General features: G+C 39.9%; 1 protein-coding gene across 7 annotated transcripts in view; it reads left to right on the forward strand.

Moving 5' to 3' along the window:
• ABL2 (ABL proto-oncogene 2, non-receptor tyrosine kinase) overlaps window positions 1-20521 on the forward strand; it is a 93726-nt gene that overhangs the window by 57721 nt on the left and 15484 nt on the right. For all 7 annotated transcript variants that reach the window (XR_004973391.1, XM_036344434.1, XM_036344436.1 and 4 more), the window contains 9 exons: window positions 171-341; window positions 5242-5537; window positions 9436-9708; window positions 11134-11218; window positions 13033-13210; window positions 14144-14328; window positions 15554-15706; window positions 16787-16876; window positions 20164-20337. Coding sequence is in view for 6 of the 7 variants with exons in the window: in XM_036344434.1 (XP_036200327.1) it covers window positions 171-341; window positions 5242-5537; window positions 9436-9708; window positions 11134-11218; window positions 13033-13210; window positions 14144-14328; window positions 15554-15706; window positions 16787-16876; window positions 20164-20337 (1605 nt within the window). In the remaining variant the exon portion in view is untranslated. The remainder of the gene's footprint in view (window positions 1-170; window positions 342-5241; window positions 5538-9435; window positions 9709-11133; window positions 11219-13032; window positions 13211-14143; window positions 14329-15553; window positions 15707-16786; window positions 16877-20163; window positions 20338-20521) is intronic.

A 20521-nucleotide genomic window follows, 5' to 3' on the forward strand; every position in this document is an offset into this window, starting at 1 on the left:
CATTTGCTCATTCTTCATTATTCTACAACTATATAGTTATGTCCTTCCCTGGAGCCGTCCATCTATGCCAGCAGCTAAAATACTGCCTACTTACTGAATTCAAATGAATTTCCAGCTGTGAATTTCAGATGAACTTACTGTGAATTTCTTTTTCCTCTTATGTCTTTCAGAAGCCTTGCACCGCCCCTATGGTTGTGATGTTGAACCCCAAGCACTGAACGAGGCCATCAGGTGGAGCTCCAAGGAAAACTTGCTGGGAGCCACTGAGAGTGATCCTAATCTCTTTGTTGCACTTTATGATTTTGTAGCAAGTGGTGATAACACACTCAGCATCACTAAAGGTGAGCTTCTGAGTAATACCCCTTTTCAGTTTTCTTTAGTGGATAGGAGATAAAGGGGTCTGTTCTAGATTCTGCCTCTAAAATTAGCTAGGTGATCTGGGCCCAGATGCTTTTGGTTCATAATTGTCTGTTTTTAAAAAGTGAGAATATATTTTTCATTGATTCTAGAGAGAAGAGGAGAGAGAGGGAGTGGGTGAGGTAGAGGGAGAGAGAGAAAAAAAAGAAAGAAACATTGATCAGTTGCCTTATGTGCATACACCCTTCCAGGGCTCGAACCTGAAACCCAGGTATGTGACCTAACTGGGAATCGAACCCCAGACCCTTCAGTGCACAGGGTGGAACTCAAACCACCTGGCAACACCGGCCAGGGTGTAATTTTTTTTTTAACTTGTGTATGGGGTAATGCCACTTTGTCTACTTTATAGGCTTATTAAGGATAAAATGAGATAAAGTATTTTAGAAAAAACACCATACAATATACACATAAACTTTCCTTATTCTCAGAATTTATGTTATATGTAATATGCCAGCATTCATCTGCTGCGGAGGTAGGGTTCACTGTACATCTCTTCTCATTGATTGAATCATGTTGTCCGTGACTGGCTGCCTGTCTGAGAACTGTTTGTTATCAGTTTGCAATGAGATTAAAAATTGTACCCAAAATGCAAACCAACTACATCACCAAGTACACTATTATTTAGTTCAGCTGACATTTCTTTCTTTCTTTCTTTCTTTTTTTCTTTCTTTCTTTCTTTCTTTCTTTCTTTCTTTCTTTCTTTCTTTCTTTCTTTCTTTCTTTCTTTCTTTCTTTCTTTCTTTCTTTCTTTTTTTTAGCAAGACTTTTGGCATGAAGAAAGTAGTCTAGTGATTCACAGTCTGGAATAAGCCTCTTATCTTATTGTGGACTTGCCGTGAGCAGCACTGGCCTAGGCCAGTGGTCGGCAAACCGCAGCTCGCGAGCTACATGCGGCTCTTTGGCCCCTTGAGTGTGGCTCTTCCACAAAATACCACGTGCAGGTGCGCACGTACAGTGCAATTGAAACTTCGTGGCCCACCCTAACCAGTTTGGCTCAGTGGATAGAGCATTGGCCTGCGGACTGAAGGGTCCCAGGTTTGATCCTGGTCAAGGGCATGTACCCTGGTTGCGGCACATCCCCAGTAGGAGATGTGCAGGAGGCAGCGGATCGATGTTTCTCTCTCATCGATGTTTCTAACTCTCTATACCTCTCCCTTCCCTTCTGTAAAAAATCAATAAAATATATTTTTTTAAAAAAGAAAGAAACTTTGTGGCCCATTGGCAGAAGTAGGTTTTCGGCCTGGGTGAGTCTATTTTGAAGAAGTGGCGTTAGAAGAAGTGGGGGTACGTTCGCTGAGGTTGACCCATCAGATTGAGGACGTTTTTAGCAAAGGCCAGTTTAGGAGTGCTGTTGATATTTGGCTCTGTTGACTAATGAGTTTGCCGACCACTGGCCTAGGAAATTTATCTCTCATTTGTGTTTATATGGATCAGTTTATAAGGAACAGTACGAAGTGTTTATTGTAGTAATATTCTCAGATTAGTTTATTTCGGTAGTAAATTCTTATAAAAGGGAACACTAAGAACATGACCAAATAAAATCATCCATTATTGGTTTTTTGAACAAGGATAGAAAATATGAAACTTTTATGAGAAAGAAATAGAAGAATGGGAGGTTGTCATTGTGTACATGAATTGGATTGCTAATTTGCCTAAGTTCTTATCTTTTGAACTTACTGGGAAAAAATATATTTCAGGAGAATTTTTCACTCCACAAAACTGTCATGTTAAGTAATTATTTGTCAAACATATGCCTTTTAAAAAATATATTTTTTTATTGATTTCAGAGAGGAAGGGAGAGGGAGAGAGATAGAAGCATCAATGATGAGTGAGAATCATTGATTGGCTGCCTCCTGGGGATCCTCCTGAGAGTTGAGCCTGCAACCCAGGCATGTGCTCTGACCAGGAATTGAACTGTGACCTCCTGGTTCATAGGTTGACTCTCAAACACTGAGCCACACCAGCTGGGCCAAATATATTCCTTTTATTTGTCACATTCAGAATGAGGTAGATATTAATTGGGAGTGGACATACCAAATTAAGGACATAAGCCTCCATTCAAGGAATGTTACCTTTACGTAAAATTTTTATATATATATCAGTTTTTGAAATTTGGCCAGATTCATCAAAAGCAGAAATGCTAAAAACTGAGTTTCTCACCTTAGCTGATTTGACTTAGTGGATAGAGCATTGGTCTACAGACTGAATGAAGGGTCCCAGGTTTGATTCTGGTCAAGGGCACATGCCCGGGTTGCGGGCTTGATCCCCAATACGGGGCGTGCACAAGGCAGCCGATCAATGATTCTCTCTCATCATTGATGTTTGTATCTCCCCCTTCTCCCTTCCTCTCTGAAATAAATAAAAATATTTTTAAATAAAACAAACAAAAAAACCCTGAGTTTCTCAAACTGGGGTATTAATATGTCCCAGAGTGAGTGTGATGGCATGTGTGCATGAGCTGGAGGTTCCAAAGGCACAAGAAAAGTAAAGTGCATTATTCCTCGTGTCAATTTACCTAAAGGTTTTGGGTAGTTTTGGGGGTGGGATGGATGTGTGAGAGATGTGTGTTTCTGCATTGGGATGAAAGTTTTAGGATAAAACAAAGGACTTCATAGAAATTTATTCTTGTGGTTGTCTTTTTGAGTTACAATAGATCCTGATACCTTTACTGATATGTCAGTGGAGAAGTTTGTGAAGCTGTGACTCAGAACATTCTTTCCTAGATATAATTTGCATGTCAGTATTTTCCAAGATAGCTCAGTCACTGAGGAAACATTGATAAAGTTTGAGTCTTCAGTTACCAGTTGTGGCAACCACTAGTGTGCAGCTCAAGGAATAGGATTCCCTTTACCTTACGGCCAGCAGGGATTTCTCATAAAACCAATGAAATGCCAGATTTTTATATCAGGTCCTTATTAATATGAAGTTATGCTAAAGCTTTTTAATTATTTTAAATATAAGAAAATGTATTTAAAAAATAAAATAATTATTATTTTACTTCCCTTTGTTTGAAGATAGTAATTTGCTTGAAGTAAGAAACAAAGTTCTACCAGGATTGCTCTATCAATAGGGTAATGTTTTGTATCCCTACGAGCTCAGACCCCTGTCAGTTTCCTTCCAGAGTAGAAAATTCTTCTCCTAACTGCCAAAAAGAGGGGAAATCAGACAAAAACCTAGGGTGTTTCACTGTAGCCTAATTTGATTACCGATCATTACCAGTTCTTTATAAGGAAGCAATAATAATATGCTTAGTAAGATACTTACTGTTTTATCTTTTCTAGTTCTCAGGGAGTAAAAGAGAAAAGCTACAGCGCAAGTTTTATTTTGTTTCTCTAGCAGTACTAAGATTTTTTCCCTGTGCGTTTCCATCACCACACTCCTATTTATACATATGTATATTTTATATATACAAAATGCATATGAATCCATACTCCTGTGTTTTTTCTCACTGAATGTCTCATATCCAAGTCTCTTGGGTGAGAGATAGTAAGAGCCAATAGGAAGTTATCCTGTGGTAGACATTTCTGTAAACCACTGAGAAAAGTTAGATAACTGTCATAATAATGATTCTGAGTTTTTCCTCAATCGCCTTTGCCTGATAACTGGACCATATGCTCTTGATTGATTTGGTGTTTTTCTGCTTTCTGGCACTGAGAAGTGGGTGTGAACTCTATAGGAAGGCTGCATCTCTCAGAGTGAGGGGCCTAAATTGGAAGGATTGTTTAGGTGGTCAGTTATTACTAATGATATCTCATTTGCTTTTCTGTCTTGTCCATGCTGCGAGTATAGGGGCAAGGTATATGTTGCTGGAGTCTGAAGTTGATGTTTACAACTTTAATGGAGCAATCAAGTACACGGAAGTCATTAGCAAAAGATACTTTGAGTAACTTGAATCTTGGGTTCCAACATCAGACTCAGCTTCCTTTCCCACACACTAATTTTAGAGGAATGGATAGGAGTGACTCATTCTTCATGGGGAATGGGAGGGAAACTGGGAAACTATATCTATTTAAAACTTGAGTCTTGGAAAAGATTGTGCTTTGAGAGTCCTCACTACTCACTTCCCACCCCCAAACAGTTTTCTTCCTGAAAACATTGCTGGAAGCTCGGTGGTCGGTGCTTTTTTTTACATGGTTGGTTTTGCGGCCTTGGTGCCATGTGAAATTCAGAAGTAATGTTGTGTTTCCCATAGCTTATTCTTAATCCTTGACTGCTTATTAACATTGAACCGTATAAGATACATTCCTTGACTGACTGTTTTGGGAAGAAAAAGTGAACAAAAAAATGTTTTTGAAGGGTGAGACTATGTCATTTCCAGCCATTTGAGTAATCTTTTTATCTTTGTATACATGGAGTTTTCTAAAGACATTTTTAGTTGGTATAAAAACCTTTGAAAACCTGTAGTAAATGCCAAATGCCACGTTTAACTATGCTTCTTTTGTTTAAGCTACAAGTTAAAGAGATCAGTGGAGGATATGATGAACAGCCAAGTTTGTTTTCATTATTATTTTTAAAATATTTTTATGGATTTCAGAGAGAGGAAGGGAGAGAGAGATAGAAACATCAGTGATGAGACAGAATCACTGATTGGCTGCCTCCTGTGCATGTGCCCGCTCTTAACTGGAATCGAACCTGGGACCCTGAAGTCTACAGGCCGGCGCTTTATCCACTGAGCCAAACCAGCTAGGGCTGTTTTCATTATTTAAAAACACATTTGTTGGCATAAAAGTTCCTGATTTATTTTTCAATGAGTTTAAAGTTTGATAATAGATTGCTTTTGAGACAAAGTGTTAACATCTCATTCTGTGATAACCTTATGACTAGGTGAAAAGCTACGAGTCCTTGGTTACAATCAGAATGGTGAGTGGAGTGAAGTTCGCTCTAAGAATGGCCAAGGTTGGGTGCCAAGCAACTACATCACCCCAGTAAACAGTCTGGAAAAACATTCCTGGTACCACGGACCTGTATCACGCAGTGCAGCTGAGTATCTACTCAGCAGTTTAATCAATGGCAGTTTCCTGGTGCGAGAAAGTGAGAGCAGCCCCGGGCAGCTGTCCATTTCGCTCAGGTACGAGGGGCGCGTGTATCACTACAGGATCAATACCACCACAGATGGCAAGGTAAGACTGGCGACCACCTTTAGGTGTGGATGGGCTGCTCCTTAGAAATTATATTCAGAATGACTGAAGAATATAGTTTTTATGTCTGATGAAAGAAAATAATCACTGATGTGAGTTTGGGCTGTTTGGCATGTTAAAGAGAGCTTACTTTTTTCAAAAGAATATGGTAATGGAAATTTAAAACAGTATTATAATAGAAGTTTAATGATGAACTAAATGTGAAGAATGAAGGAAATTGCTGGATAAGTTAGCTGTTCTAATGATTGTTAATATGTAAATAGACATACATCTAATGCATGGTATAGAATTTATTTTTTAAATATATTTTTATTGATTTCAGAGAGGAAGGGAGAGATAGAAACATCAATGATGAGAGGGAATCATTGATTGGCTGCCTCCTTCATGTTGGATGGAGCCTGCAACCCAGGCATGTGTCCCTGACTGGAATCGAACCTGGGACCCTTCAGTCCACAGGCCAACGCTCTATCCACTGCGCCAAACTGGCGAGGGCTGTATAGAATTTATAAGTTAAATCTTACATCCAAAAATTATGATAAACTCTATAAGAAAGTTAACAGAGTAAGAATTTAGGCTTCTAAGACTGGTGTTGATCATTAATATCTCTCTCTCTATATGTGTATGTGTGTATGTATATATAAAAGGCTAAGTGACCGACTGTCCATCTAACCATCTAATCTACTGTCTGACCGACTGACCATTCGGCCGGTACATATGACATGCATTGGCAATTTAAAAATAAATGTTGCCAAAACCGGTTTGGCTCAGTGGATAGAGCGTCGGCCTGCGGACTGGAAGGTGCCGGGTTCGATTCCAGTCAAGGGCATATGCCTGGGTTGCGGGCATATGCCCAGTAGGAGATGTGCAGGAGGCAGCTGATCGATGTTTCTCTCTCATCGATGTTTCTGGCTCTCTCTCTCTCTCCCTTCCTCTCTGTAAAAAATCAATAAAATATATTTAAAAAATAAAATAAAATAAAATAAAAATAAATGTTGACTCGCACATGCGCTATACATATAAAGTTCTCGCTGGCACCAATCGCACGCGTGTTTTAATTTTATAATATATACACTATTTTGACATACAATTTTTTGCAGTAATGTAATTACTGCATGAATCTTTCTAATTAATTTCCTTTCAATGTGCACATATCCATGCACCAGGCCACTAGTGTTAATACAAGTAGATGAATCACTTAGCAGTTTACATGTTGGAGAGACCAGTTTAGAATGGTTGTTTTAGAATGTAACGGTTTCACTTTATAAACTGTAAAGCATAGGCTTATGTTAGTTCCTCTATTGAACAGTAAATGTAAATTGAATCATTTCTTCCATTCTTTTCCTCTCGGGGATATGCATACTAGGGGAAAAGCACAGGCTCTGGAACAAGCAGGTCCTGGTTTGCTGTGTAACTCCACCATTTATTTATAACTTTGTGATCTTACATAAGCCTCAATTTCCCATCTCACTTTATTGCGTTCTTGTGAGTATTAAATGAAATAATTTCCATAAAGCATAATGGCTGGTATAAAGTAGGAAATAAGAAAATTAGGAATTCTCTTTCACGCTGTCTTATATTGTCTCTTGATGAAACCAAATAGAAGCAGATAAGTAATAGTATACAAGAGACAGCTCTTCTTCTGGTTATATACCCAACAGAAATGAGTGCATATATGTACAGAAGGCATGCACAGGAATGTTCATACTATACTAGACTCTCCTAACTGTGTAACAATAGTGAAATGAACTAATAAATTGTAAAATGCAATCTCATATGACAACAAAGATGACCATAGTACTGATATGCAAACTTCAGGAAAACTATGGCCTGCCAGCTCCCTGTTTTTAAAATAAAATTTTATTGGAATATAGCCACACCCATTTGTTTATGTACTGTCCATGGCTGCTTTCTCATTATTACAGCAAATTTGAGTAGTTTCAACAGAGGTGCTATACCAGAGGTATAGAGGTGCTATAACAGAGGTGCTAAAATATTTTCTGTCTGCCCCTTCACAGAAAAGTTTGCTGATCCCTGCCATAGAGGAACCTCACAAATAAAATGGAGCAAAAGGGATCAGTGGTTGTCTGGGAAAGGAATAGGGCAGAGGGAATGACTACTAGGGGTATGGGTTTCTTTGTGGGGTGAGGAAAACGTTCTAGAGTTAGATAGTGGTGATGGTTGGACAGCCTTGTTGAATATACTAAAACCACTGAATTGTACACTTGAAAATGGTAAATTTTATGGTATGTGAATTATATCACAATAAAAAAGTTGAGCAATCTAGACATTTTATAAACAGAATCTTGGATAGACAATATTTTTGACTATATTAACATCTTAACACTATAAAAATACTATGTAAATCTCTTAAAATTCTGACATTCTACAGTCTGTATTAGACATGCTGGTCTTACAATGTTTTCTGCCTTAAGATTTAAGTTTCTTAAATGTATTTTTGCCTGAATTAAGTGTTAACTTGATGAAAACTTTTAAAATCATCACTTAGTGGGTTCTAATAAATTAAAAATTAAACTTGAAAAAAATTGAGTGAAAGAAAACAGTACGTATTGTATGATTCCATTTGTGCAGAGTTAAGAGGCAGGCAAAGGTAATCTAAGGTGCTAAATAGAAGTCAGCAAAATGTTCATCTTTACAGGGGTATATAGATGGGAGGGCACAGGAGAAGCTGCTGGGGTGCTGGTGATGTTATAATTCTTGGTGTGGGAGATGTGAGTTCATTTTATAAAAATCAGTAGTTCTCCATTTATTGTACACTTTTCTGTATACAGTAAGGCCCAAAGACTGCTATATTACTTTACACTTACTGCCTATCACAGATTAACTACTGTTTTGTTAATAGACCCTCTGAAATAAAATTGTGACTCTTTTTTAAATGGTCTACCTGTGGTCGGCAAACTGCGGCTCGTGAGCCACATGCGGCTCTTTGGCCCCTTGAGTGTGGCTCTTCCTAAGTCTTAGGAGTACCTTAATTAAGTTAATAACAATGTACCTACCTATATAGTTTAAGTTTAAAAAATTTGAGTCTCAAAAGAAATTTCAATCATCATACTATTGATATTTGACTCTGTTGACTAATGAGTTTGCCGACCACTGGTCTAGACACTCAAAAGCACACCCTAATTAAATAAAAATTATAACATTTGATATCCTTGCTCTACCAGAAAAATCGAAACAGTGGTTTTCAAATTATGTTCTGTGCAAGATTCAGAGGGGGAATTTGATAAACTCACAGGAGGTCGAGTTCCCGCGTGCTTACTTTAATCAGAGAATCTCTTCCTTTATTTGTATAATATAAACTTTTAAAATCATCACTTCGTGGGTTCTAATAAATTAAAAATTGAATTGCATGCTTAAAAAGTATTTGAGGACCAATGATATCGATGATCCAGAAAGCTATCATTGAAGTTTTTCCCCCAAGACTAGAGCTAATTTAGTAAGCATAGGAAGAGTTGGTTAAAAGTAAGATGAAACTGAAATTCTGTGTTATCCCTTACCATCATCATTTAATTTTTTGATTTACCTCAATAAGATAACCTCCTAGCTCTATACCTTCAGATCAATGAAAAAATGGGCTTTAAAAAAAATTTCTGGCCCTGGCTGGGTGGCTCAGTTAATTGGAGCATTGTCCTGTACACCAAAGGTTGGGGGTTCAATTCCTGGACAGGGCACATACCTAGGTTGCAGTTTCAATCTCTGGTTGGGGCGCATGTAGGAGGCAACCGATTGATGTTTCTCTCTCCTTCTCCCTTCCACTCTCTCTAAAAAAAGTGAATAAACATTTCCTTGGGTGAGGACTTAAAAAAATTTTTTTTGATCTCTTTTCAAGTTGACTTAGCTTTTCTCCTGCCTTTCTCACCAGGTATATGTGACCGCTGAGAGCCGCTTCAGCACCTTAGCAGAGCTTGTCCACCATCACTCCACAGTGGCTGATGGGCTGGTGACAACATTGCACTACCCCGCACCCAAGTGTAACAAGCCTACAGTTTACGGTGTGTCCCCCATCCATGACAAATGGGAAATGGAACGAACAGATATTACCATGAAGCACAAGCTTGGGGGTGGTCAGTATGGAGAGGTTTACGTTGGCGTCTGGAAGAAATACAGCCTGACGGTTGCTGTGAAAACATTGAAGGTGGGTTGCTGAGAATTACAGTGCTCGGCATCTTCTTTTGTGCTGAATTACTTGGAAATACCAGCATGCCCCGCCCCTCTTTAACTGGGGAACACTTCCCACCCACTGTTGCCACCCTGATCAGCACATGGTGATGATCAGCCCTAGTGCCATTGCTGACAGTGCAGAGGAAGATTATTCATTGCAGTGCAGTGAAACCCACATGTGGGGAATGTTTGTCTCTGGAGGCTGTTGATGGAGATCTTAGTGGGAGGTTAGAAGCAAATTACTAGTTATAAAGCGAAACAGCTTGTTTTGCTTCCTCAGCACGACCCCTGCTGGACAGAATTCTTCATGCATTGTCCAAGGATCATGGGTACTCTCTCTGGTTTGCTCTTCCCTCCCCCCCTCCCTCTTTTTCCCTCTCTCTTCCCCTCTCTCCTTCTCTCTCCCCCTCTCCCCCAAGAGAATAGACTACTTCTTGTTCTTAATATTCACAGAAGTCTTTTACCTGCGCCAGCTCTCCTCTTTAAGCATCCTATCAGATTGCAGGGTTCTCGCTCTCATCCCGTTCTCTGAAGATTCTCCCGTGTGCCTCAGTGGCTCTGCTGCATCACTCGTAAGGGCTGCTCTTCAGCTCTGAGTCGTGGTCAGTTCTTTTCAGCAAGCGTTTATTAAGCATATTTTGAGTATGAAACAATATTTAAGGCCTTGGAAGCATGCATTGCTCCTTAAAGAATTTGTCAGGAAAACAAACACGTAAACCGCTAACTATTGTCTCCTCTTTGAAAGCTGAGTTTTCTTGGGACATAAACTGTCAGAAAACTGAGTTATATAGGTGGTCTGTGTGTGCTTCCGCTGTGATAGGATGTGCTTGATGAATTTTGCTCACCCTGCTAATTTTTACTCATTTTAAATACTGGATAAATTTAACAATATTTTTCTTTCTTAATTGGACTTCTGTAGAGCATCTTAGGTTATGATAAGATTTTCGATGTATATGTTAAAATACTCAAAAGATACCATTTTTTAAAGCTGAAGTTTTTCACCCTGGCCAGTGGGTTCAGTGGTTAGAGTATCAGTCTTCGTACTGAAGGTTCATGGGTTTGATTCCCAGTCAAAGGCATGTACCTGGGTTGAGGGTTCTATCCGAGGCCCCAGTTGTGTGATGTAGGAGGCAGCCAATTTATGTGTCTCTCACATCAGTGTTTTTCTCTTACACCCTTTCCCTCCCTTACCCTCCCTCCCTCCCACTCTCTCTAAAAATCAGTGGAAAAAAATATCCTCAGTGAGGATTAACAACAACAACAAAAACACCTCCCCCCCTCCCCAAAAAAGCTGAAGTTTTAGGATTGTGAGTTGATTCAAATAGTTAAGATGGGGGTTCACTCTGAAATAAATAAATATTGCTCTTCTCTCTTTCTTTTTATTGTTCCCCTTTTGCAGGAAGATACCATGGAGGTGGAGGAGTTCCTGAAAGAAGCTGCAGTGATGAAGGAAATCAAACACCCTAATCTGGTACAGTTGTTAGGTGAGGAAGCTTGCCTAAACCATAGGTTTCCTCAAGGCTGCTTGTCCCCCAACACCCCATTATCTCCAAATCCTCCCTTAAATCACCATGGTGGAAGCTCCAAGTATGAATCTACTTCAATAAATGGTTGTTATTTTAATCAACGGGCTCTGTGTTTAAAAGTTGCCTAAGAAACAGTGGCCTGGATTGATTGCAATGTGTAAAACTACCCTGTTTGTGGTGATTGCCCCAGATTCAGAGTTCAGAATCATTTAAAATAATCCCAAATAAAAAAACTATCATAAGCCCTGGCTGTTTTTTCTCAATGGTTAGAGCATTGGACCTCGGACTGGAGGGTTAAGGGTTTGATTCCGGTCAAGGGCATGTACCTGGGTTATAGGCTCAATCCCCACCCTAGTTGGGGCATGTGTGGGAGGCAACCAATTGATGTGTCTCTCTCACTAATATGTTTTTCTCTCTCTGTCTCTCCCCCCCCTTCCACTCTCTTTAAAAATCAATGGGAAAAAGTATCCTTGGGTGAGGATTAACCAAAAAAAAAAATCACAAAATAATTTCACAAAGTAGACACTAAACAAAGGACTGTTGAAAAGAAGCAGATTAAAAATTGTGACCACACTCATCAATTTTCCTTCATCAACTGAAAATTCTATGCTCTGGTAGATTGATTTCTCACCTGTTCAGGTCACAAAGAAGTCTGTGTCTGAACCCTTTGCCCTTTTCAAAATTGGGCCACATTCTTTGGGTGTTCAAATTGAACCCAGCTATCCCAAAGGAAATAGTTTCTTGTTGATTCTTTACAAGGAATCTGCCATGTATTTGACTATGGAAACAATTATAATCTTTTTACAAAGTATTACTACAGGCTGGGCTCACATAGTCTTCAACATATGCACAGTTGTGGTTATTTTAGACTAGTGACCTGGTGCACGAAATTCGTGCACATTAAAAGCGAGTTAATTAGAGGAAATATTTTAATATTGCTATTTGCCCTTTCTCTATAATAGAAGTGTCAGAGATGAAAGAAAATTAGTAAACTGTATATGAAAATCTTCCTTCTGTCAGAGTCTGGGGTGCGCCACGGGAACCAGAGTCACGGGGGGTGTGGCCTCAGGTCCTCTGGCCCAGCACCAGAGCAGGGAGCATGGCCTGAGGTCCCCCATCAAGCCCCGCTGGGTAGGGGAGCGAGCTTCAGGTCCCCTGTCAAGCCCCACCAGGCAGGGGGCACAGCCTCAGGTCACCTGCCCTGGCCCAGCGCCACGCAGCCTCAGGTCCCTGCTGATTGCTCATTAAGTCTCATTACGGGGACTCGGCCTCCCCTGTGGGTGCAGCCATCTTGTGTCACGGAATCCCTGCCTCCGATGTGGACGCAGCCATCTTGTGTTACGGAATCCCTGCCTCCGATATGGGCGCAGCCATCTTGACCGTTATGGCGTGATGGTCAATTTGCATATTCCCTCTTTATTAGATAAGATTAGATCATTAGCACCTAGTGGAGAATGGGAGTCATGGGCATATACAGAACTCTAGAAATTTTGGTCTTCTGACCCCTTATGGAATTAATATAAGTAACTCTGCTTTTGCCCTCAGCAAATACTCAAGTGCATATGAATTTCCAGGATTATATAATGGAAGTAGAGACTCCCTTATCAACCATCTCATTAACTTGGCTATATTATTGTCAGAGAATGTGATGGCAAGAAGGGAAAAGATTACTGACAAACAAGATTTTTTAAAATTGTTGATTAATTTTATCAGAGTTGTTTGGAATGTTTGAATATAGATTAATAAAACAAACTTTATTCTTGAATTCTAAGGTGTGTGTACTTTGGAGCCACCATTTTACATTGTGACTGAATACATGCCATATGGGAATCTCCTTGATTATCTCCGAGAATGCAACCGAGAAGAGGTGACTGCAGTTGTACTGCTTTACATGGCCACTCAGATCTCTTCGGCAATGGAATATTTAGAGAAGAAGAATTTCATCCATAGGTGTGTAAACCTGAATATTGTGTGTGATTAACCAGGAAGCTACCTTGCTTGTCATGCAAATAAAGGGAAGAAGGCAAGAACCTCTCCAGAAATTTCCACATGACTCAGAAAAGGAATTTCCCATTCACAGGGCCCATTATGATGTCATTTCCAACTTATAAACTTATGTGCTCTGATTAAAGTGTTAATGAGAGGCCTTTGCTGTTCTCAAAACAGGTCTTTATTTTGCCCAGGACTATATTCAATAGCCTTTTGCTCCATCTAGTAGCTTATTTAAAAAATAGCTTTCTGTCTTAGTAAAGAACTTCAACACTTGTAGACAAGTATCTGTTGCACACCTCTAAAACTTATCCCAATGTGCACCTCTAAAACCTATCTCAATGAGCAGTTGACTCTGGAACAACATGAGTTTGAACTGTGAGGGTCCACTTATACACAGATTTTTTTCAATAACTACATATAGTACTGTAAATGTATTTTTTCTTCCTTATGATTTTCTTCTCTCTAGCTTACTTTATTGTAAGAATCCAGTTTATAATACATACATAGCTAACAGTGGTTAGCTACTTTTAGTAGCTGAATTTTTGGGGAGTCAAAAGTATACATGGATTTTTGGCTATGTGGGGGTGTAATGGGGGTAGGGTGGGTACCTCTAACCCCTGCATTAAGTGTCAACTGTACTTATGAATAGGAACCCGTTTTCTGAAGCCTGCTTTATTCCAGCATCATGGAATTGCCTCTTGATAAGTACTCTACAAGTGATACATAATTAGTGATTTTCTACCATGTTAGCCATTATCATAAAAACCTACCATATCTGTTAAGCACTTATAAACTCTGCTTGAGGCACAAAGAACCGAGAATAGAGCATTCATGGTCACTTTCCACCTTATCTGAATAGAATCACATTAGGGTTGGTTCTCTTTCCCGCAGAGATCTTGCAGCTCGGAACTGCCTAGTGGGAGAAAACCATGTGGTAAAAGTGGCTGACTTCGGCTTAAGTAGATTGATGACTGGAGACACCTACACTGCTCATGCTGGAGCCAAGTTTCCTATTAAATGGACAGCACCAGAGAGTCTTGCCTACAATACCTTCTCAATTAAATCTGATGTCTGGGGTAAGGTTGGAAGGGGCTTTTTTCTGTATGTTATTTTCTTTATATAAATGCTCTTCATTCTCTAGAGCTTATCTTTTACATAATCAGTCTCCTCTCTCTTTACCCCCACCTCTTCAATCATTCAGCAAGCATTTATTAAATACCTATTATCAGGCATTGTGCTAGGTGCTTGGCATAGAAAGAAGTGTAAAGAAGACAATAAAAAGAAGTCCTGCTTTAGAGAGCTCACAGTCTAGACCAGAGGTCCTCAAACTTTTTAAAACGGGGGGTCAGTTCACTGTCCCTCAGACATTCCACACATGCGCACTGCGGGCCCGGGACGAGTCGGCTGCTAAGCAGGACAGGCCACGGCGGCAAAAACACCGGCGGGCCGGATAAATGTTTTCGGCGGGCCGCATGTGGCCCGCGGGCCGCAGTTTGAGGACGCCTGGTCTAGACTCTCATGTTGCATTGGAGTTCTGAAGATCCTTTAAAGCTCCCTGTTTTCCACATTAGGTATTAGCTTGTTTCCAGAGCGCTGGGACACACAGAATAGCATCCTCTTTTCAAGGAAGGCATGCTGAAGTTTCAGCTAGGTTTATCCTGGTAACTACTGCCATGAATTGGTACAAGCCCAGTGGACTGAACCAGTCTGGAAATTTGGATTGTGGGCCAATTGAAATAATTGCAGGATTCTAAGTCACTCTGGGGATGTGCCCGCAACCCAGGTACATGCCCTTGACCGGAATCGAACCTGGGACCCTTCAGTCCGCAGGCCGACACTCCATCCACTGAGCCAAACCGGTTTCAGCTTTAAGTCACTCTTTACCAGAAATCTCAAACTCAGAAATAACCTGTGACAAGATCAAGCAAATTCTTTTTTCTACTGTGAATTTTATCTGATTTCAATTTTATATTTACTCCTCTAATATTAGCTGACATAAAAACTGTGAAACTCATTAATTAGGTTATAGATTATTCTAAGAATAGTTTGATTATGCCCCAGACTTCTTGTATGGTCATAGTTTATTTTCCTTCATTGTAGTAAAGGAAGTCTAAATTAAAGGTGGGAAATATAAAGAAAGCCGTCTTTATACCTGGTATTTCAGGTCATACCTCAAATGTTCCCATGGAGGAATACTTTTGGTAATTGAATATTATCCAAAATTTGAAAGATAATTACCTAGCGGTGTAAAATAATAATCAGAGAAGAAACATTAAGCTCTTTTTTTTGTCCCTTATGCAGCTTTTGGGGTACTGTTGTGGGAAATTGCTACCTATGGAATGTCACCATATCCAGGTATTGACCTGTCTCAGGTCTATGATCTACTGGAAAAGGGATATCGAATGGAACAGCCTGAAGGATGCCCCCCTAAGGTTTATGAACTTATGAGAGCATGTGAGTATTTTTGCATATTTTAAGTATAAGGGTCTGATTCAGCATTTTGGGGATGATTAGCAAAATTAGGAACATTTTTCCTCGTAATGTTGTTAGATTGAATCTAACCACATGGCATATAAAGAGTTGGTCATTGATTAGCCAGTTGGCATGTCATATGCTATACCATTGAGTCTTACTGGAATCCTAAGAATCATTGTCCATGGCTGAAATGTTGAGTCAGTTTCCCAGAAACACTTGCACATTTAATAGAATAATATAATAAGAGCCCTGGCCCGTGTGGCTCAGTTGGTTAGAACATCGTCCTGTATACCAGAGGTGGCAGGCTCGATTCCCAGTCAGGGCACATATTCAGGTTGTGGGTTTGATCCCCAGTCAGGGCACATGTGGGAGGCAGCCAGTTGATGTTTCTCTCGCCCCCCTCTCTCCCTTCCTCTCTCTAAAAGTCAATTAAAATATTTTTAGAAATAGAATAATAAGAAATTGGGTTTGGAGTTAGGTAGGGGAGGACTGCTTTCAACTAGATGGAAATGATTGCTAAAGACTAGATGCACGTAACCTCAGTGATGAATAAACAAAGCACCTTATCCCTTGAAGATGGAAGGTGGTAGTAAAGTGCAGTTGTGTTTGAGCATAAATCTTGTTTTCTCATTGAGCATTGGCATTGCCTGCTGCCCTGTCTTCATCAAATATGAACTGCAAGCTCCTCCTTTCGGATAGTCCGTTATATTTCTGAATATGTACAGCTCATGGTTTCTAAGGTTAGAGTGAGTTTGAAGACAGGTTTAACTTGTATTTTTCCAGTGAAAAAAACTTGCCATTTTCTAAGTTATCTTCCCATCCCTCCTCACCCCTGTGTAGGGGGAATAGGAGCGGAGGCTGCATAGAGGGACTTGCCCGAGGAAGTGGGTCCATTATCCTCTGAGCGGAACTGAGAGGCAGCGGCCTCACTACCATTGTGGACATGCTGCAGCTCTGCTTTAAGAGGCACACGTCCTGATGCAGGGGACTCGCTGTCAGGCGCGGCACGGCGTGTCCATTCCTTCGGGGGCTTTAGCATTTCCTCCTTTTGTTACATAGGCTGGAAGTGGAGCCCTGCTGACAGGCCCTCTTTTGCTGAAACACATCAAGCTTTTGAAACCATGTTCCATGACTCCAGCATTTCCGAAGGTAGGAATCTGGTAGTTTATTGGTGGCTAGTTCTGGATAGTGATAATATTTAAAAAATGATGGACTTTTGTAGCTTGGAACTCCATTTCAGGATATTGAATTAATTCTTGGCCTTCATTCTTCTTGTTTTGCTTTTTTTTATTTTTTGCCTTTTTTAATGTCTTGTGTTTCTATCATTTTTAATACTGAAAGTATACTTTAATTGCAAATTCATTCAGTCTTTTCATAAAGAGAGTACGTTCAGTAGTTCTTTAAGCATTAACACTTATGTAGGGAAGAGAAGGGGGGAAAAATCAGTCTGAAAAATATTCCAGCTCCTTGAACCATACCAGCAAATGCAGAACCAAGTCATAAGAGCAATATCCAGAAATTTTATTTCTAAAAATAGATCCCAAGGAAATAATTAAGGGTGTAAACAAAGATTTAGCTACAAGAATATTCCATCAGAGTATAGTCTATAATACTGAAAAATTAAGAACAATTTAAATATCTAGTGGGCTGTTATTCATATAATTAAATATTTAAAATGATATTCTTGAATTGACATGGAAAAGAGTTTAGAATGAGCATGCTAAGTTAAGCTGTGAATAGTGTGATCCCTTATCTAAAAACAACAGTATGGACACACATGGGCAGTTTTCTGCTTTTTTGTATACTGCTTCTAAAATTGTCAGCAAGAATCAAACAATAAACTTGTTATAAAGAGAGACTTTCCTAAAGAGCTAAAACCACAACATTCTTAGTCAGACTTGCCTGTGGCACTTTGATATAGTTCCAGAATGTTATACATATTTCTCACATTTTTCCTTTCCTTCATAATTGAACATAGAACTTACAGTTTTAAAATATTAGAAGAAGAAATCAGGCAAGTTGATTTTTGTCTGCTTTCCTCAGTGATTTATCATGTCTAGGTGAGAAGAAAGGGAAAAGTATAGCATCAAATTTAATAGTTAGTATTTACATTCTAGTTCTTTGATGTATGGAATTTCTACAGGTTGGGGAGGGCACAGCTGGCTCTTGGGCAGCTGCCTACCACAGAACTCTTCTCTGTGCTTTTTCCTATGGTGTCAAAGTGGTAGAAGTCATGAATATCTTTGGTACTTTTGTGCCAACTTTTAACCTCTGTTGAATCCTGAGTTAAATATTTCTGCTTCTTTTGAAAATGTTATGTCTTTTTAGAAAATCAGCCCTTATCACTTTTAAGGCTAATTTCAATTCACTACTGCTAAATAAGAAACTTAACGTTATTCAACCCATAATTATTAAGCATTTAATCCAGGGGTCCTCAAACTACGGCCCGCAGGCCACATGCAAATACAAATACTGTATTTGTTCCCGTTTTGTTTTTTTTTTTACTTCAAAATAATATATGTGCAGTGTGCGTAGGAATTTGTTCATAGTTTTTTTAAAATTATAGTCCGGCCGTCCAACAGTCTGAGGGACAGTGAACTGGCCCCCTGTTTAAAAAGTTTGAGGACCCCTGCTTTAATCTGTGGCAAGGACTATACTAGATCTGAGGACACAGAGATAAGACACAGCGCCTACCTTTAAAGGATGTTCTTATTAGTTGTAAGTGAAGGAAACCTAACTCAGACTTTAAGTAATAAGAGGAGGATTTATTGGCTTATAACCAAACCGTGGAAAAATGGGGATGGTGCTAATCTCAGAGTCAGTTGAAGCCTTGGACTCAAGTAGCTTCAGGTCTTCCTCCTTACCCCTTCCTCTTTCCCAAAGCCACTCGCACCCAACATTTCTTTACTTTTGCTTCTATGTTGATCTCTTCCTCAAAATCCTCTAAGTGGCGTTGGACATAGTTGACAGCATCCTTGAGGTAATGTCTGTCTCCTAGCTGTTTGTATAGCAGTGTAAGAACAAAATCTCATTGTATTGGCTGGTATTATGTGCCATTTACCCACTCTTGTGGGATGCTAATTTTTAAAAATAATTACCAGCCTGGCCAGTGTGGCTCAGCAGCTGAGCATTGACCCAGAAATCAAGAGGTCACTGGTTCGATTCCCCATCAAGGCACATGCCAGGGTTGTGGGTTCAGTCACCAATAGGATCAGTGATATTGCTTTCTCATTGATGTTTCTATCTCTCTATTCCTCTCCCTCTCTCTCTAAAACTCAATAAAAGCAGCCCTAGCTGGTTTGGCTTAGTGGATAGTGTGTCGGCCTGCAGACTGAAGGGTCCTGGTTTTGATTCTGGTCAAGGGCACGCACATGCCTGGGTTGTGGGCTCGATCTCCAATAGGGGGCGTGCAGGAGGCAGCTGATCAATGACTCTCATCATTGATGTTTCTATCTCTCTCCTCCCTTCCTCTCTGAAATCAATAAAAATATGTTAAAAAAAACTCAAAAACATATTTAAAAATAATAATTACCAAAAGATGTTATAAAATAATTACAGAATTTCACAATTTAATTGATCCTTCGACCTTCATTTTTGTTTAGAAATGAATAGCAAGTTATGTATTTGCCTCAGCAAAAGCCACAGAAGCCATGGCCAGGTTTAGTCAGCAAAGGTCACTAATGGCTCAACCTTTTTTCAAGACTCATTTGCATGAAATGGAATGTATCTATCCTCCTTTTTAGTACAAGGTGCAACCGAAAAATAAAGGCATCTGTAGACATCTGTCTGCTTTTTCAGCTTCTGAATAGGAACTAGTAAGCGAGGATAGCTAAATGACCAGTAAGCATATGAAGCCATACTCAATATCATTCCTCATCAGAGAAGTACAAAATAAAACAATGAAATCCCTTTACATACCTACCCCAGAATGGCTAAAAGTAAAATCAAACAAAAAACCTCATAACATAAAATGGGCGAGTATGCAGAGTAACCAGAATTTTATACGTTGCTAGTGGGAGTGTAGATTGGTACAGGCATTTGGAGAGATCGGCAGGAAAAAGCTGAATTTATATGTACCTCATGACCACACATCCTGCTTATGCAATTGTGAAGCAAAAGATGTAGCAGAATGGTCCCTAGCAACGTATTCATAATAGCCAAACACTGGAAACAAATAGGTGAATTTTGGTATATTCATTCTCACATTTGAACAGTACACAGGACTGAAGAAAACCCTGCCACACAATAATATTGATGAATCTGTAGATGTAATGTTGAGCAAAAGAAGCCAGACAGAAATAGAGCGCATCTCTGTGATCCATTTACACATCTTAGCACTCTCCAGTTCTTCTGCAGCTGTACGCCTTTTCTGAAAAGAACTCCTTCGCTCTGTCATGAAGTTGTTCTTTTTATCAGTCTCCTTGTCTTCCTCACAGAGGTAGCTGAGGAGCTTGGGAGGGCCGCCGCTGCCTCATCTGTCGTCCCCTACCTGCCCCGATTACCTATTCTTCCTTCCAAGACCCGGACACTGAAGAAACAGGTGGAGAACAAGGAGAATATCGAAGGGTCCCTAGATGCCACAGACAATTCTGCTTCCAGTTCAGCACCAGGTATGGGTCCCAAGGCAGGCAGAGTCCATTCTGCCTTGTTTAAAGAACCAAGGGTTATGGTGCTTCTGTTCTCTCTTCCCTGCCCATCTTCCCGAGGAAAGTGTGACTGGCATCCATTTTGCCTACCACTCTAGTCCTCAGCTCTGCGTCAGTGTTAGGAGTCCTGATCTATCCACTTGCATGC

Source organism: Myotis myotis, unplaced genomic scaffold, assembly GCF_014108235.1.
Source record: "Myotis myotis isolate mMyoMyo1 unplaced genomic scaffold, mMyoMyo1.p scaffold_m19_p_18, whole genome shotgun sequence".
In the NCBI taxonomy this organism is placed as follows: Eukaryota; Metazoa; Chordata; class Mammalia; order Chiroptera; family Vespertilionidae; genus Myotis; species Myotis myotis.